General features: G+C 48.1%; 1 protein-coding gene across 1 annotated transcript; it reads left to right on the top strand.

The window, feature by feature from the left end:
• LOC120397104 (zinc finger protein 271-like) lies at positions 1-7,588 on the top strand. The gene is made up of 4 exons (XM_039522608.1): positions 1-126; positions 2,011-2,137; positions 4,201-4,305; positions 5,143-7,588. The coding sequence occupies exons 1-4, from the start codon at positions 100-102 to the stop codon at positions 7,347-7,349; spliced, it is 2,466 nt and encodes an 821-aa protein (XP_039378542.1). The 5' UTR covers positions 1-99; the 3' UTR covers positions 7,350-7,588.
• Positions 7,589-17,468: the final 9,880 nt, after the last annotated feature.

Below are 17,468 nucleotides of genomic sequence, written 5' to 3'. Positions count from 1 at the left end.
TGCAGCTGGGGGCCCAGGGAGCTGCTCAGCCAGGCTCCTGCTGCTGCTGCTGCTGCAGAGATTCTGTCAGCCTGGGGCTGCTGAGAAGGTGGAAGGAAAATGTCTGAAAGGGTTTCTGTCTTGCAGGTAGGAAATGCATCTTCGGACTCTAGGCTTGGCCTCTTCCCCTGTGCTTGGCAGGTGATGCTGCAGCATGAAAACAGCAAACAGGGCGCTGGGACTTCCCTCCTTCGGCCTCTGCACTGTGCATGACAATAATAATACTACTAATAATTAATAATTACAAAAATTGCTGCCCTCCAGCTATAGCTTTGTTAACTGCACCCGTGTTCACGTTTTAAACACCAACCACGGGGAAGCCTGTGCGATTGGTTTCAGAAATAAAGAGAGAGCAGCCTTCACTGTAACATAAGCCTGTTTTTAAACTCGGCAAGCCCAGAATGAAATCGTGTCATTTTAAAAACCGACCCGATAAATGTCATGAACAGAACGGGGGCGGGGGGATAAGCAACGCTCTCATTTGACATATTTAACAATGCTTTGGTGTGGGCAAAAATAATTTGCAAATATGTCTGATGGCCCAAACCTGCTGTCCTCACTCAGGCAAAACTCCCAGTGACTTCAGTGGGTTTCACCTGGGCAAAGAGTGCAAGATCAGCCCCCGAAGTGACCAGGTAAAACCCTGGATGCTAAATGGGGATACGCTGTCCCCATCGGAGGGTGCTCAGTTTGATTCTGCAGCCCTTCCCTCCCCACACATCCCCACCAAATTCTCACAGTCCCCACCGGGGCAGCCATTTCAAGAGGCAGAAGCAGGAAGCTGAAATTTGTAATTGGTCTGCTCGAATACACAAATAGTGCTCAGAGATTTTATTAAATTGGGAAAACTTGCACCAAAGTGCGACCTGGGATGTTGACTCTGTAGGTGCGGATTGGTCAGGACTTGCAACAAGCTTGAATGAGATAGGCTGAGTGATTTTGATGCAATGTCCGATTGGCCAAGTGCTAAACATGGCTTTGGTGAGGAATTGACTTCAGGAATCATCAGGTGATTTGATAAATTCCCCACCTGTCTTGTCCCTGGTGCATGCATGGTAAATTGAAAATGGTGCACACCTTTGCTGCGAGATCGCTGTGTAATGTTAGTACAGTGTGCAAAATGTCTGTGATCATCCGTGATTTACAATGTCATTTTATAGCAAATCATTGATCGCCACTTTAAAAACACATGCAATTATTGTGCACATTTATATGGAGGCTCCTGGGTGTTTGTTTTTGCATATGACTTAAATAATAATATAACACTTGTGACAGCTACCGTGAGTACCCTGGTGATGAGCCCTGCACCTGCCTAGATAAACAGAATGCTTTAGTTAGGGTTGGGAAGGCATTTCTTTGTTCTCTCTCTAAAACATGCATCACTCTCCAGCACCAGTCCAAACCACTCCAGTTGACAGTAGCGATACTGCAGCTTTTGGGGAAGTGACTGTTCAATGTGGTGTCTTTTGAGAGGTAAATTCTTTTAAAACACTTATAACAATTTCTTGGGGTGTTTTTCCCCCTGAAACTTCAGGTCTGATCTCAGTCAAAGCTGGGGGAGTAATGAAAATAATGTGTCACTAACATATTCATGGCAGGCTCAGTTTTGTATATGTTCATTATTTGCCCCGCTTCACAAATAGGAAGAATGCCGGTGAGAATTGTCAAATAATTTTTAAAAAATTCATCAAATAAAATCAAACGTTGGAGAGAGCTCGAATCTCAACCGAAAGGCAAATGAAGAAAAGAGAACAAATGAATTCTGCTGGTGTTTGAGGGAGAGACTCATGGAGGGGGGAAAGGATACTTTTCCTGTGGTTAGAAAACCAAAACTCATATTTCTTCCTCCTCCTCCCAATCATGCAAAAAGGTGGAACATAAAGGTCCATGTTTTCTTCTTGGTTCTGCTGTTGAAATCCATGTTGAGCTGCGACTGCAGTACATATGAATAATCATTTCCTGTGATTTCAGGTCCCAGTGTCATTTGCCGATGTCTCAGTCAGTTTCACCCGGGAGGAGTGGGAGATCTTGGCGGAATGGCAGAAGGAGCTGTACTGGGACGTGATGAGAGAGAACTATGAGATACTGATATCACTGGGTAAGTGACTGTACGTTAATGGGGAGCTGTCACGTCTGAATGGCTTTGAGAGTTTTTTCCGCCCTTTTAATCTTCAAATGAAGGGTGTGGGCTTGGCAGCCCTGGAAACGGAAGGCAGTGTCTCCTAGTGGATAGAGCCGTGGGTTAGGGCTCAGGAGATCTGGGTCCTAGTCCGGCCTCTGCCACTAGCCTGCTGTTTGACCTTGGGCAACTCACTTCACCCTTCTGTGCCTCAGTTTCCCTATTTGTAAAATGCAAAGCACTTCCCAGAGGAGGTCAATATCATTATCCCAATGATACCGATCTTTTTTTGTTGAAGCGCTTTGAGATCTACTGGTGAAAAAAACCCTACGAGCTAGGTCTTGTTTATCTACAAAGCAGGGGAGCAGCAGCAGTGCCTGCTTCTCACATTCTGTTCCAGTGCTGTCCCACCCTCCCAGCGTGAAAACATCCTGGAGGAGAGGGGAGTCGCTCTCCATGGTCTAGTCAATCTGATGAGACCACCAGTCAGAGCCACTTGGTGGCAGTTGTGCTGATGGCTTTTTGTGATTGCCGTGTTGGGAACTGGGATTCCCAACTTGTTTCACTCTGGTGTCTTGAAGATTTTTGGTTTTGCATAAATGAGGGGCCACCTCTGTAAATAACCCTCGGTGTTCACCTATTTTGCCTTTAAACGTTACCCTCTTACAGAACGGAGTTCCCTCTTGTAAACACTAACAATTTTGTTCTTGGTTTTTCATAAAAGTGCCTAAAATTGATACTTTAGCATTGGCCACTTATTCCCAGAAATAGCTTCCAGATGAATGGGCTTAGCTAACCCCCCTGCCTCATTTTCGGCCCTGCAGGCTCAACCTAGCTTCTGAAAAATCAGGCTGTGTTTTTTCTGCAAGCCGTAAAGATCCTGAAATAGGGATTTAACTGGTAATTTTGCTGGGAATCCATGAGGCAGAATGAGGTGCAGCTTTTCTTGCCTGTATGTACAATCTATTAGCTCTTCAGGGCTGACAGTGGTAAAACAGCCGGTGGAACTCATTGCCACAAGATATCATTAAGGCCAAACACTTGGCCAGTTTCAAAAAAGGACTGGGTGTTTATGTGGATAAGGAGAATATTGCTGTAACACCAGACAAAGGTTTAAAAAGCAGTTTGGAAGGAACAGAAACCCTCATGCTTCCAGGCAGTAGCCAGCCTTTAACTGAGGAAGGGACTTTAAGAAAACATTTGCCCCTGTAGGCAGGTTATTCCAGTAGTGCCTACTGCAGGGCGTGTCTCACCTTGTATTGCGGCTGGTGCTGGCTGCTGTTTGGAAAGAGGGTACTGGACTAGGCGATCTGATCCCGTCCAGCAAATGCCGTGCTCTTTGGAAAGGGCTCCGCTCACCGCAGATGCACCTACTTGTGGCTAGGTCTGGGAATCAGCTTTCACCCTGTCTGGTGCCCGTGTCCTCGGCTGCTCGCACGTGGTCCCTCCCTCTGTGTAAGTCGGCCCTGCAGACACGCCACTAGACAGTCTCCCCTTTGCGGGGTACCAAGGTCCCACTGGACGAAGCTGTCCAGATGCTGCCTAAGATGGTCTCTGTTCCATCTCTAGGTCCTGTGCCACTGCCCCGTGGCTGGTAGGGGAACCTGGGCCCCCCTCCTGCTCCAGGTTCTGGTCCAAGGACCCTCTGACTAGCAGCCCAGGGCTGCTCAGTCTCAGTCCCTGTCGGCGTTTCCCTGGCCTCCTTCCTACCCCACTTCTCTATCTCCTGGTCTGTCTCAGGTAGAGCTTCCTCTGCTGCCCGGGGCTACTTCTCCCCTCTCAGCCGCTTGTCAGACTCCTAGTCCAGGGCAGGAAAGCAGACACGCAGGCCAAGCGAAGCCTCTCAAAGCCACAGAGCCGGGATTAGCGCTCAGGAAGCCTGCGTCTCAACCCACTAGGAGGCACCTCTCTCCTGGGAAGGGATGGGAAGCCCACATCCGTACGAAGGGCTCAGGAAGGTTTGCTGTACAGCCCTTAGCAGAAGGATATGACTGCCGCGGGCCGGCTCTGATTATTTCTGATGGTTGGTTTGTAACATGCAGGTGGTGATATGCCCAAACCTGCCCTCCTGCTGCTGATGGAGGAAGGGGGAAAGCCCCGTGCGGAGGAGGCCTCTGCCTGGGAGGCCCTGGACCCCGTGTCCATGGGTGAGTACGAGAAATGATGGCAAGAGAAAAGAAACATCCCTGAGCAGAGGAGCTGGCTGAAATTCTTCACACCCAAAGCTTCTGTTGTGGAAATGGGGCCTTGTTTTGGGAGTGGAAAATCTTCTTGAAAAACTGACGTGACAGAACAATTGCTGACATTTATTGTGCTCCAGGCTTCTGGTGCATGAAAAAAATTAGAAACTGGTGTGTTGCTAACAATTTCAATTGATTTTGAAAAAACAAAACATGGGGCAGTTTTGCACCCTACGAAAGGAAACCATCTAGAAATTTGTAGCAAAACTGTGATTTCCACATTTTAAACCAGCTCTGTTTTACGTGGGAAACCTGCAGAAAAGCTTCCTCCTCGCAGGCAGCTCAGTGTGGTTCTGTCAGCGAAGCGGCCAGGACCTGGCTTATTATGGGATGGAAGTTGGGATTAGTGACCTCAGGCACAATACATGGTTGTGTCTCCGCTGAATAAGTACCACCTTTCTCTTCGCTTCAGAGATTCCGAGGCCAGAAGGGGCCCCTGGGATCATCCAGTTTGCCCTCCTGCATGACACAGGGCAGGGAACTGCCCCAAAATAAACATCCCATCTTGATTTAAAAATTGTTAGTGATGGAGAATCCACCATGGCACTTGGTAAATTGTTCCAGTGGTTAATTCCTCTTGCTAGCTGCCTGGTTCACATATGGGCTCTTTCGGAGTTCAGGGGCATGTCTTAGTTTCAGATTCATGTGACTAGGAATTCCTAAGAGAATTAAATCTAGTCAAGAAATGCAGGGGGGGCTTCGCTCTTCCGTGTGCCTAATGAGATGGGTGTTGTTTCCTTCCAGTTGCTGAATGCCTGAATGCAAGTGGAAAGGTGAAACTGGAGGACAGCGAAGTTGAAATCCAAATCCCTGAGCGTCTCCCTTTATCTGTGGAGGAAAGGCCCGTTTCGTGGGGCTCGGAGAACAATGCTTCACCTTTGGGTGGTCAGCTGCACACGGCCCCCCAGGCTGCTCTCAGCGATGTCGATGGCAAAGCTCCCGCTGTCCTCACTAAGTGCAAGACAGAGCCCTTCGGGGAGGTGGAAGTTCCACTCGAGTGTCCTTCGCGGTGTGACGGCAGTTTGCGATGGCAGCTCCAGGCCGACGGCACCGCCCTGCAGGAGGCTCGCTGCCGTGCGAAGGAAGAGATTGAAGAAGATGGTGGCTATGGAACGGGTTTCAGTGCTCAGCAGTACCAGAGTGCCCCCAGAGAAGAGGCAGAGGCTCCTCCATGCACCAAATACGATGAAAGCTACAGCCCGTGGCTGGGTGCCGCTGGCAGCCAGAGGACTCATGTGGGAGCGGATCCATCCAGCGGTGGCAAAGACCAGAGTCTTGTCATCTGCAAGACTGAGATAATGGATGACCTCCAGGTTCACATAGTGGAGGAGCCTTATCCGGGCGAGTCCCCGGCCGGCGAGCAGCAGCGAGATCAGCAGAGAGAGCGGCTCCTGTGGTGCTCCAAGTGCGACAGGGACTTCCTGCGCCGCTCGGACCTGGTGAGGCACTGCCGAGTGCACAGCGGCGAGCGGCCGTACCGCTGCAACCGCTGTAGCAAGGGCTTCCGGCGGCGCTCGCACCTCAACGAGCACCTGCGCACACACACGGGCGAGAAGCCCTTCCAGTGCAGCCTCTGCCCCAAGAGCTTCAGCCGGCGCTCCACCCTCAACAAGCACCAGGAGATCCACGCCAAGGAGCGGCCCCGGAGGCGCGCCGAGCGCCCCAGGGAGCCAGCCTGGCAGAACGACCTGCCAAAGCCGCGCCGGGCCTGCAAGGCGGACAAGGCCTACCCAAGCGGGAGGGGCCACGCGACCTTCAGCACGCTGGGGCCCGTGGCCCAGCACAAGAGGACACACGCCGGGGGGAAGCCCTTCCCTTGCGGTGTCTGCGGCAAGAGCTTCAGCACGCGCTCCTACGCTGCCAAGCACGAGCGTGCCCACCTGGAGGAGTGGCCCTACCCCTGTGCCCTGGGCCCCGAGAGCTTCACCGGGCAGCAGGCCCTGGCCAGGCGCCAGCGGGTGCCCAGCGGCGAGAAGCCCTTCCCCTGCGGCTTGTGCGGCCGGTGGTTCCGCCGGCGCTCCCACCTCAGCGACCACCTGCGCACGCACACCGGCGAGAAGCCCTTCCGGTGCAGCCTCTGCCCCAAGAGCTTCACCCGGCGCTCCACCCTCAACAAGCACCAGGAGACCCACGCGCGGCCGGGCCTGCGGGTCGCCCGGGACAGAGACCCCCTCCACAAGCTGCCCCGCCGCAGCCACCCGGCGGCCAAGCCCTACCCCTGCGGCAGGTGCCACAAGAGCTTTAGCACCCGGGCCTATGCCCTGCGGCACGAGAGGTCTCACACCGAGGAGAGGCCGGGTCTGCCCGGCGTGGGCGACCAGAGCTTTGGCAGGCAGACTCGCACCGTCAAGCACGAGACCGGCCCCCAGGGAGAGGAGCCCTGTTGGCCCCAGGGCCACGGGAACGGGGTCTGGTCACAATCACTTGCCTTCAAGGAGAGGCCGTTCCCAGGGGCGAGCGTCCTGGGGCGAGCGCCGGAGCATCTGCCTGCTCCTGCCAAGGACAAGCCCTACCCCTGCCCCCTCTGCCCCCAGAGCTTCAGGAGCCCGCTGGCTTTGAAGAGGCACCAGCCGAGCCACACGGAGGAGAAGCCCTTCTCCTGCAGTCTGTGCGACAAGCAGTTCCGCCGGCGCTCCTACCTCAACGTCCACCGGCGGGTGCACCTGGAGAACGGCCCCTACCCGTGCGCCCTCTGCGAGAAACACTTCATCTTCAAGTGCGACTTTGTCAAGCACTACGGCTTCCACACGGGCGAGCGGCCCTACCCCTGCAGCCGCTGCGCCCGCAGCTTCCGCAAGCAATCGCACCTCACCGAGCACCTCCGCATCCACACCGGCGAGAAGCCTTTCCCCTGCAAACTGTGTGACAAGCGCTTCGGCCGCCGCTCCACACTGACCAAGCACCAGCAAATCCACACCCGCTGTGCGCCCCTCCGCTTCACCGACTGCTAGAAAACCTTCGCTGTGGAGTTGGTGTTTATCATGCACCAGAAAATGCACGGCAGGGCAGCCGCACCCAGTGTGTGACTCCGTTTCCAGAAGCACGGCATACCTGCATGGGCCAGCCCACGATCTGTAGCCAGCTGCTGCACGGGACAGGGAGTCACTCCAAGGGCCAGCTTTGCTGACTGCCAAAGTGGAGAATCCAACGTGAAATCAGTCTTACTGTATGGAGCTGAAACCTGGAGGACAACCAAAACAACCACCAGGAAGATCCAGACCTTCATTAATAGCTGCCTCAGAAGGATTCTCCAAATCCGCTGGCCAGACACCATCAGTAACATCCACCTCTTGGAGAGGACCCATCAACTCCCAGCAGAGGAAGAAATTAGAAGGAGAAGGTGGGGCTGGATAGGACATACACTACGCAAGCAGCCAACCAACATCACCAGACAGGCACTGCAGTGGAACCCCCAAGGCAAGCGGAAAAGAGGCCGCCCAAGAAATACCTGGCGACGCGACCTTCAGGTTGATAGCAAAAAAATGGGCTATACCTGGAACCAGCTAGAGCGAATGGCCCAGGATAGAAGACTCTGGAGATCTGTTGTTGGCGGCCCATACCCCGGTTGGGGTGACGGGCATGAATGATGATGAATGAAAGTGGAGAAGGGCTCTAGGCAAGTGCTGGGTGCCTCCCCCTTAAAAAATGCGCTAGGGTTATTCTCATGACTGCAGCGGACAAAGAATCTGCATGGAAAGCTTTGCTTGGATCATACAGCAGGCTGGAGGATACGCAAGACATAAGAGAAATTATTTAGATGTATGAGCTAGTTGTTACTCTGGGTGAGTCCCCAGCAGTGGAGATTGAACCTGGGATATCTGGATATCAACAGGAGCCTCTCTCCTGCTTGGGCTAAAAGACTCAGCTGTTTAGGGCTAAGAACATAAGAACGGCTATGCTGGGTCAGACCAATGGTCCATCTAGCCCAGTGTCCTGTCTGCCTACAGTGGCCAATGCCAGGTGCCCCAGAGGGAATGAACAGAACACGGCAATCATCAATAGCCATTGATGGACCTATCCTCCATCAACTTATCTAGTTCTTTTTTTGAATCCTGTTACACGTTTGGCCTACAGAACATCCTCGGGAAAAGAGTCCCACAGGCTGACTGTGCGTTGTGTGAGAAAGTACGTCCTTATGTTTGTTTTAAACCTGCTGCCTATTCATTTTATTGGGTGACCCCTAGTTCTTGTGTTATGAGGAGTAAATAACACTTCCCTATTCGCTTTCTCCACACCAGTCAGGATTTTATAGACCTCTATCATATCCCCCTTTAGTCGTCTCCTTTCCAAACTGAAAAGTCCCAGTCTTATTCTCTCCTTATATGGAAGCTGTTCCAGACCCCTAATGTTTCTTGTTGCCCTTCTCTGTATCTTTTCCAATTCCAATACATCTTTTTTGAGATGAGGTGACCAGATCTTCACACAATATTCAAGGTGTGAGCAAACCATGGATTTACATAGAGGCTGTTTGATATTTTCTCTTATTATCTATTCCCTTCCTATTGCCAGTCTGTGCAGTTTTTAGACTGCCGCTGCACATTGAGCTGATGTTTTCAAAGAACTATCCATGATGACTCCAAGATCTTTCTTCATACATCATTTTTTATGTAGCGTTGGGATTATGTTTTCCAATGTGCATTACTTTGCGTTTTATCAGCATTAAATTTCATCTGCCATTTTGTTGCCCAGTCACCCAGTTTTGAGATCCCTTTGTAACTCTTGGCAGTCTGCTTTGGACTTAACTACCTCGAGTAATTTTGTAGTGTTTGCAGATTTTGCCACCTCACTGTTTACCCGTTTATCCAGATCACTTATGAATATGTTGAATAGGACTGGTCCCAATACAGACCCCTGTGGGACACTACTATTTTCCTCTTGCCATTGTGAAAACTGACCATTTGTTCTTACCCTTTGTTTTCTGTCTTTTAACCAGTTACTGATCCATGAGAGGACCTTCCCTCTTATCCCATGACTGCTTGCTTTGCTTAAGAGCCTTTGGTAAGGGACTCGTCAAAAGCTTTCTGAAAATCTAAGTACACTATATCCAATGGATCACCTTTGTCCGCATGTTTGGTGACCCCACTCAAAGAATTCCAGTAGATTGGTGAGGCATGATTTTCCTTTACAAAAGCTATTTTGACTCTTTCCCTCAACAAACCATGTTCATCTGTTGTCGGATAATTCTGTTGTTTACTATAGTTTCAACCAATTTGCCTGGTCCTGAAGTTAGGCTTACTGGCCTGTAATTGCCGGGATCACCTCTGGAGCTTTTTAAAAAAATTGTTTACACGTCTACATGCACAGCCGCGTGAAGAGTACAGGTACTATGCCTGTAGCTGCATGCCGCAGTGAAAGGCTCTGGCATGGGGAAGAGGCAGAACACTACACTGCTATTTTTAGCAGTGTAGATGTGGGAGGTGCTGCTTGGGTTTGCAGAGACCTGGGTCGGGTGAATATGCCCTAGAGTTCAGGTGCATAGGGGATGCTACTCACCTAAGCAGTGTCTTACTGTCTACACTGCTGCTTATGCCTGTGCTAGGGGGTGTGCAGCATTTGGACTCTACCTATTGCCAAAAGTGTAGATGTAGCCTTAGCCACCGCAGTAGCAGGTTCATCAGCCTCTGTCTGTGGCCTAGCCCCCACTGGAGGGGGACAGAGCACTGCCGTGAGTGGTGGCAGCTTACATTTTAAAGGGTGTTTTCTCACCTGGGGCTGAGACTCCCTCTGCTCTCATACGCTAAGCTTGGTCACGCCAGGCCAGTACTTGGATGGGGGACCAGCTGCTGTGAAGGGGGGATGGGAATTCGAAAGGTGACTCTTCCACGGGAGTTGGCGCCGAACCCAGGGCTAAGGGGCACAGTGCTTCTGGAGGTGCTGACATTTGGCCGAGATGTAAGACTGGGGTCCACCACTTGTCCTCATTAAAGATCTCCTGAAATGTGTCCAGAGTGCTATCCTGGCCCGATCCCATCTCTGGTAACAGCATTCAGCCACCTTGGAAATCTGTCCCCGCTCTTTCAGTCTGATGGGGTATTCTTCCTGCTCTGCCGTGTTACCGCATGTAGTTAAACTGTTGCCATGTTCGACCCCACAGGCAGCTGCCTATTAATGGTAGAGTCGAGGATTAATTTCCAGTATATATAGTTGAAGACTGCAAAGAACGAGATGTGCAAGGTATTATCACTAATGTCTAGCTCAGGCCTCCCACAAGAGACGTGCCCATAGGCTGGGGGAAGGCGTTCTAATTGTCGAAGAAAAACTCAGTTCTCACTTTTTGTTTGGATGCAGCAGAAACAAATACTTTATTATAATACTCTAGTGATCACAAGAGGGAGAGAGAGTCAGGAGCTAGGTTTGCCCCTTGTCCTGAACGGATCTCTCTCACCCTTAGTAACAATCATAACAATCTTTATACCTTTCTAGCAGACCATGGTTAGCATACTTGCAGACAGTAAAAGTAAACATTTGCATTTGTTTATACATTATCTTATTTGTCTGCAATACTAGAACAGAAAACAAGACTGCAATTCACAAGGTCACAATTCACTCTGCACCAGTTACAGGGTAACATCTTAACCTCTGCTAATTAGCTAACATACATTAAGATCCCTTCAAACTTCTATTAATTAATTCTTGGCCTGGCTTTGTACTTCTAGTACAACAAATATGTCAAATTTCAATGTGCATTAAATCATGGATCTCAGAGTCTACAGGAGAGATGGTAACATTAGGGGTCTTCATGGGATGTAATGACAATGAATGATTAGTATGAACATGAAAAGTATTATTACCATCATTACGTCTATTACAACAACAACAACAATAACATAATCCCACACCAGCTAACAACACTACAAACAATAACATCCCCATAGGAATAAAATAATGGGGTTGTAAGCACAATATATCAAACTTAGTACATAAAGTAGATACTCTATAAGCTGTATGAAAGGCATTCCGTTCAGCATGATATATATTCTGAAGCATGTGAATTTGTCTCTGGCAACAATGAAAGCAAATTCTGAAAGCGATCAGGTAGTACTGTAGTCCAATTAAAATATACCTGAAATCTAAGAGCTACATGTAACATTCTTTCTGAGCAATATTCTAATAAATCACTAAGATGGGAAGGTCTGGGCCAACGAATCTCATTAGAATATACAATTTTGTTTACATCTGGATAAATTACAGAAGTGACGGCCAGGGTTGAGGGGCTAGTGGGGCTAGTGGGGGTAACCTTTGTGGTAGCAAGATGCTTTTGGTAGTCATTATCTGAAAGCCAATTAGGAGGGCAGTACATCCCCAGGGTACTTGTCCATAAGCACAGAGCCCTGCCCTGGAAGAAATCCAAGCCACCATTCAACCCCACATGCCCAAGCACGATCCCACAGTTCTTCCACCAGGCCAGTTCATAATGTCTCTTTTAGTCAGGAATGCTGGAGGAGTTTGCAGAACGAATGTATCTTCTTCTCTTCCCCAAAAACAATCGTGGTCTAGCATGATAAAGGGAAGAGGGTTGTAATGTGGGAATTCCTTTAGAAAATCCAAAGGCACAGTAGGTCCGTCAGAGGACAAGGGAGAGGTCACCATCTTCCGCTGTCCAGCAGGAACAGCAGGGCTAGAAGAAGGAGCACGTTGATCATCAGGAGGTGTGTCCTCCCGAGGTGGAGGGGTCTTTTTGCAGTGCGATGCATGGGTCCAGGCAGGTCGTCCTTGACACTTCACAGCAGTGTTGGTAGTCAACAGGACTTGGAAAGGGCCTTTCCAGCGTGGAGCCAGGGCAGTCTTTCGTTGATGGATCTTTATGTAGACCCAGTCTCCCGGTTCCAACGAGTGGCAAGGTTGCACAGGATCCCTTCACCTGTGTATAAAAAGACTTAACACATTTCATTAGTGCCTGACAATACTTAAGCATTATATCATCCATCAAATGAATGTCCATCTGAGCTAAGGTCAGTGGGGTGCAGTTAAATCTCATGAGGGCTGAGTCCAGTCTTTCGATTGGGAATGGCTCTCATACTCATCAGTGCCAATGGAAGGGCATCTGGCCACTTTAAGTTCGTTTCAGCACAAATCTTGGCCAGTTTATTTTTAAAATCCCACTGTCCCAGCAGATTGTGGGTGATGAGGGCAGTGAAGGTTGTGTTGGATCTGCAATGTTGCACATAACTCCTTTACAATCTGTCCAGTAAAGTGAGTTCCACGATCACTGTTGATACTCACAGGAATGCCAAAACGAGGGACAAAATCCTTAGCAGAAGTTTCACAACAGTCTTGGCATCTGCCTTCCTGCAGGGAAAAGCTTCAACCCAATTGGTGAATACATCAACTAAAACTAATACATATTCATAACCACAACATTTAGACATTTGAATAAAATCAATCTGAATATTTACAAAAGGTCCCCAAGGAGGAGGGTGGGCTGCCTGCTTAGCTTTAACAGCTTTACCAATGTTGTGTTGTTGACAAATCACACAGTGTTGACAGTAGGAATGGGCAACAGAAGGGACAATGGGTGCAAACCAACCCTTTGCTCACGTGTGCCATCCCATGGTATATGCGAGCAAGATAGGGCAATAACATCTTCGGTGCCACCAGGCGACCATCCGGGCACGCCAAAGATTATCAGAATGTAAATGCAGCCAGCAGCACTCCAAGAGTGCTTCTCAGTTCTCGATGCTGCCTCCTGGATCTTAGCCAGATCGTCAAGGGAGGCCAGTGAAGGCTGCTCTATCAATACACAGGAATTTGCAGCCTGAGGTGCAGAAAGAGCCGCTGCCTTAGCTGCAGAGTCAGCCAAAGCATTTCCACGGGTAACTTCATCATGAGGGGTCTTGTGAGCAGTACATTTAACAATAGCTATAGCTTTAGGCAACAAAAGAGCATCCAAAAGAGCAGAAACATAAAAACCATTCTTAATAGGAGAACCAGTGGATGTAAGGAAGCCTCTATATTTCCAAAGCAATCCAAAATCATGAACCACCCCAAAAGCATAACGAGAATCCGTATAGATAGTGACCGTTTGATCTCGAGCCAGAACACAAGCTCGAGTCAAAGCCACAAGTTCAGCTACTTGAGAGGAAAACACTGAAGAAAGGAAAGCACTTTCAACAACAGCACTGGTAGTGCAGACAGCATAACCAGCAACTAATTTACCCTTAGAATCTCTGCAAACGAGCCATCCACAAAGTAAAGGAGATCAGGATTCTGCAAAGGCACATCCAGTAAATCATCCCTAGGACGAGTAAGAACAGACGTTACAAATACACAATCATGCGGGTCTCCATCATCAGGTCCAGGCAACAAAGAGGCTGGATTAAGAACAGGGCAACGAGCCAAAGTAATATGAGAGGAAGATAGCAAACCAGCTCATATTTGATAAGACGAGAAGCGGATAAATGCTGCGTCCTAGATTTTAACAAGAGTGCAGCCACAGCATGCGGAACACACACGCAAAGGAGAACCCAAGACAATAGATTCAGATAACTGAACAGAAAGGGCCGCAGCCACAACAGCCCGTAAACATGGGGAATCCCAGGGCAGTACTGTAGAAAGCAATTCAGCCAAAGCAAACCCATTACGCTCATGACAGAAAAGAGTAAATGGTTTAGTATAATCAGGAAGTCCCAGGGCTGGAGCAGTAGAAAGTCTCTGTTTAATAACAACAAAAGCACTCTCAGCCTCTGTACCAGACTTAGTCAGATCCTGCAAGGGTTTAATCAGTGTAGCATAACCTAAAATCCACTGTCTGCAATATCCAGTCATGCCCAGAAAAGTACGATTTGAGAAACAGTACTAGGCCTAGGCATATGCAAAATAGCTGAAACACGAGAATTTGATAAATGAGAAATATCATGACCAAGATAATGAACCTTGGGTTGACACAGTTGAGCCTTCAGGGATACTTTGTGACCTTTGGCAGCTAAAGCAGTTAAAAGTGTCAGAGTATCAATTTTACAAGATTCAAAAGAGAAAGACGCCAGTAAAAGGTCATCCACATACTGTATAAGAACTGATTTTCCAGGAAAACCATCATCCAGATCCTTCTTTAGGATCTGAGAAAACAGAGATGGAGATTCAGTATACCCTTGGGGTAACCTGTCCAGGTATACTGACATCCTTTATAAGTAAAAGCAAACAAATACTGACTATCCGGGTGAATTGGGATTGAAAAAAGCTGAACACAAATCTACAGAATACAAGAAAGAATCGTAGCTGGATTTGGAACCACTGGAAAAGAAGGCAAAACCACAGCATTAATAGCACGAAGGTCTTGAACAAACGATAGGTGTTCCTTCCTGGCTTCTTGACAGGAAAGATAGGAGTATTACAGAACTAATAGGTGGAAAATAATAACCCCTTGTGCAATAAAGATTCTATAACCGTTATATGCTGCCCCTGCTTTCAGGACGTGTGGGTATTGTGGAATGTTCTAATCTGTCCCACTTCATTTGCATGACGAGACCAGAGATGGGGGCACTTGTGACAACAAATGTACAAGGTCAGGGCTGAGTGGAGACTTCGACGCAGCTCTCGGATATATGGAGTGTGCCAACAACCAGGTTAGTATTCTCACCAGGAACCTGTAAGAATACGCCATCTGGTGTACAGTAAATGGTACAACCTAATTTACACAACAGATCTCTTCCCAGCAAATTCACAGGAGAAGTAGAACTGAGTAGAAAGGAATGTTTATCTTCTAGAGGGCCAAGACAAATTTCAAGGGGTACTGAGACAGGATGCGAAACAGGACAGTTTGAAATGCCCACAGCATTAACAGACAAAGTGGACAAAGGAACAGAGGAAACTCCGAGGATCTCAGAGCGGATCTACTAGCCCCAGTGTCCACAAGACAAGTAACAGATTTACCAGCAATATCACAATCAACAAATGGACCTTCTTGATTAATAGGAATTAAAGGATTTCATGATGCAGTTACGTTTCCAGGCTGTCCTAGTAAGGGTTCCCTTTGTGGGGAGAATACAGGAGCTTCAGGATTTGGGAACTGAGTAGGATTTTGAGCTAACCGATTGGACACTCATTTCCTCCAGTGACCCTCCTGACCACGCAGGATTCTGGGCAGGATATGAGGAACCCTTCCCATACTCATTCCTCCACGACCCTAAGCTGATAAGTTTGTAACTGTAAAGCCATAAGTTTTGTTTCACTAGTTTTTCTTCTCTGGGTCTATGCAAGCCGTACAGTGATTTGCACTGTCACCAATTCTGAAAGGGGTTTACTGCCAGCCAATACAAATAGTTCTCAATGGTTGCTGAACCTGGCATTATCAGCTGGATCAGTAATTCCTGAATGCTGTTCAAAGACCTTTGTTAGTCTATCAAGATAATCAGCAGGATTCTCCCTTATTTTGTTTACAATTTGCAATCTTGGTCCAATCTGTTTAATTAGGACAAACTTCTGAAATAGAGGTCAAGAGACGATATCTAGCCTCTGTCAAAGCATCCGCAATACCAGGGTCGGCATCAGGCCAAGCAGCCTGTCTATTAAGGCGTTGTTGAACTTCAGCGGGCAGGACAGCTTAGCGGGCAGGAAAGCTGATTAATATCTGCCCAAGATGGATTATAGCACTGAATCACTGTCTGGAGCTCTCTCTAACTTTTACCCCTGAGCTCCTCTCAAACTTTACCGGCTCCCTGATTTTAGGAAATTCTTTCACCAAGTTTCTAAGATCCCCAGGCGTCCAAGGGGCATGACCTTAACCAACCCCTACAGCCCCAGCTCAGGGCAAGTCTCTTAAAAGAGCTGCCTGTGCCTGTGTCGTAAAGAAGAAAGTAGCTGGCATTGTTACCAGCAGAAGCAGGGTTAATCGGACTACTGGTGTCAGTGAGTAAGGAAGAAGATAATTCCTCTGAAGAAGGAGAATGAACAACTTGGGCAGTTGATACTTGTGGCGGCGAGACAACCACTGCTGCACAGCCCCGAGGGGGGGGGGGGGGGCTGGCAGCGGCTGTGGAATGCTGCTAAAAATCCACTATATCTTCTGCAGTCTCTTCCTCACTGTCAGGCTTAACTAACTGAGGATAAAGAGAAGCAGAGGGCTGCACTGAAGCAGGAATACCTTTGGATGTCTTACATTTAAGTTTTAAATCCTGTACTTCAAATCTAAGGGTTTCTCGGAGGTATGTAAGTTTACCTAAGTCAAAGGTACCTTCTAATGGGCATTGTTTAAATGAATTTTCACGCGTTATAGAGTCCAATCATTTAAATACCTGCAGGTTTGAGGACCATAATGTACGAGTTTAGACTGTCCCTCCCCATGTTCCAATCACACAAACTCAGAGGAAGATGGGTTCACACACTCCTAGACCAGGCAGCTAACAAACACTCACACAGGTAAACACACACACACACACCAAGGCCTCGTCCTTTTTTTTTTAAATATTTTTTTCTTTTTATTTTTTTTTTTTTTTTTTTTTTTTTTTTTTTTTTTTTTTTTTTTTTTTTTTTTAACCAAGATGCATGCATTCTAATGCATTACCTTATGCATTACCTCATGCATTACCTATGCATGTACCTGTTGGCCAACTCAGCAGTTCCCAGTACTGCTATAACTAACCTTATTGGGGCCTCCCCCTCACACTCTGCATTTGATCCTGCTGCACAGTCAATAAGTTCAGATAGACAGTCCTCCTCCGATACCCCAATAGAGATTTCAAAACTCAGTTCTCACTTTTTGTTTGGATGCAGCAGAAACAAATACTTTATTATAATACTCTAGTGATCACAAGAGGAGAGAGAGTCAAATCATAACAATCTTTATACCTTTCTAGCAGACCATGGTTAGCATACTTGCAGACAGTAAAAGTAAACATTTGCATTTGTTTATACATTATCTTATTTGTCTGCAATACTAGAACAGAAAACAAGACTGCAATTTGCACCAGTTACAGGGTAACATCTTAACCTCTGCTAATTAGCTAACATACATTAAGATCCCTTCAAACTTCTATTAATTAATTCTTGGCCTCCACATAGTAAATATAGCCTGGTATCGGAGCGTAGCCGACTGGGTATCTGGGTGGCCAGCAGGTGTGTGGTGTGCAGCATCC

Source organism: Mauremys reevesii, linkage group 2 (genome assembly GCF_016161935.1).
Source record: "Mauremys reevesii isolate NIE-2019 linkage group 2, ASM1616193v1, whole genome shotgun sequence".
NCBI lineage: Eukaryota > Metazoa > Chordata > Testudines > Geoemydidae > Mauremys > Mauremys reevesii.
This window is presented reverse-complemented; position numbering and strand designations above follow the sequence as displayed.

Coding starts and splice junctions, on each gene's coding strand:
- LOC120397104 (XM_039522608.1), top strand. CDS start 100: ATGTCTGAAAGGGTTTCTGTCTTGCAG. Junction 127..2,010: donor AAAGGGTTTCTGTCTTGCAG/GTAGGAAATGCA, acceptor CTGTGATTTCAG/GTCCCAGTGTCATTTGCCGA. Junction 4,306..5,142: donor CCTGGACCCCGTGTCCATGG/GTGAGTACGAGA, acceptor GTTTCCTTCCAG/TTGCTGAATGCCTGAATGCA.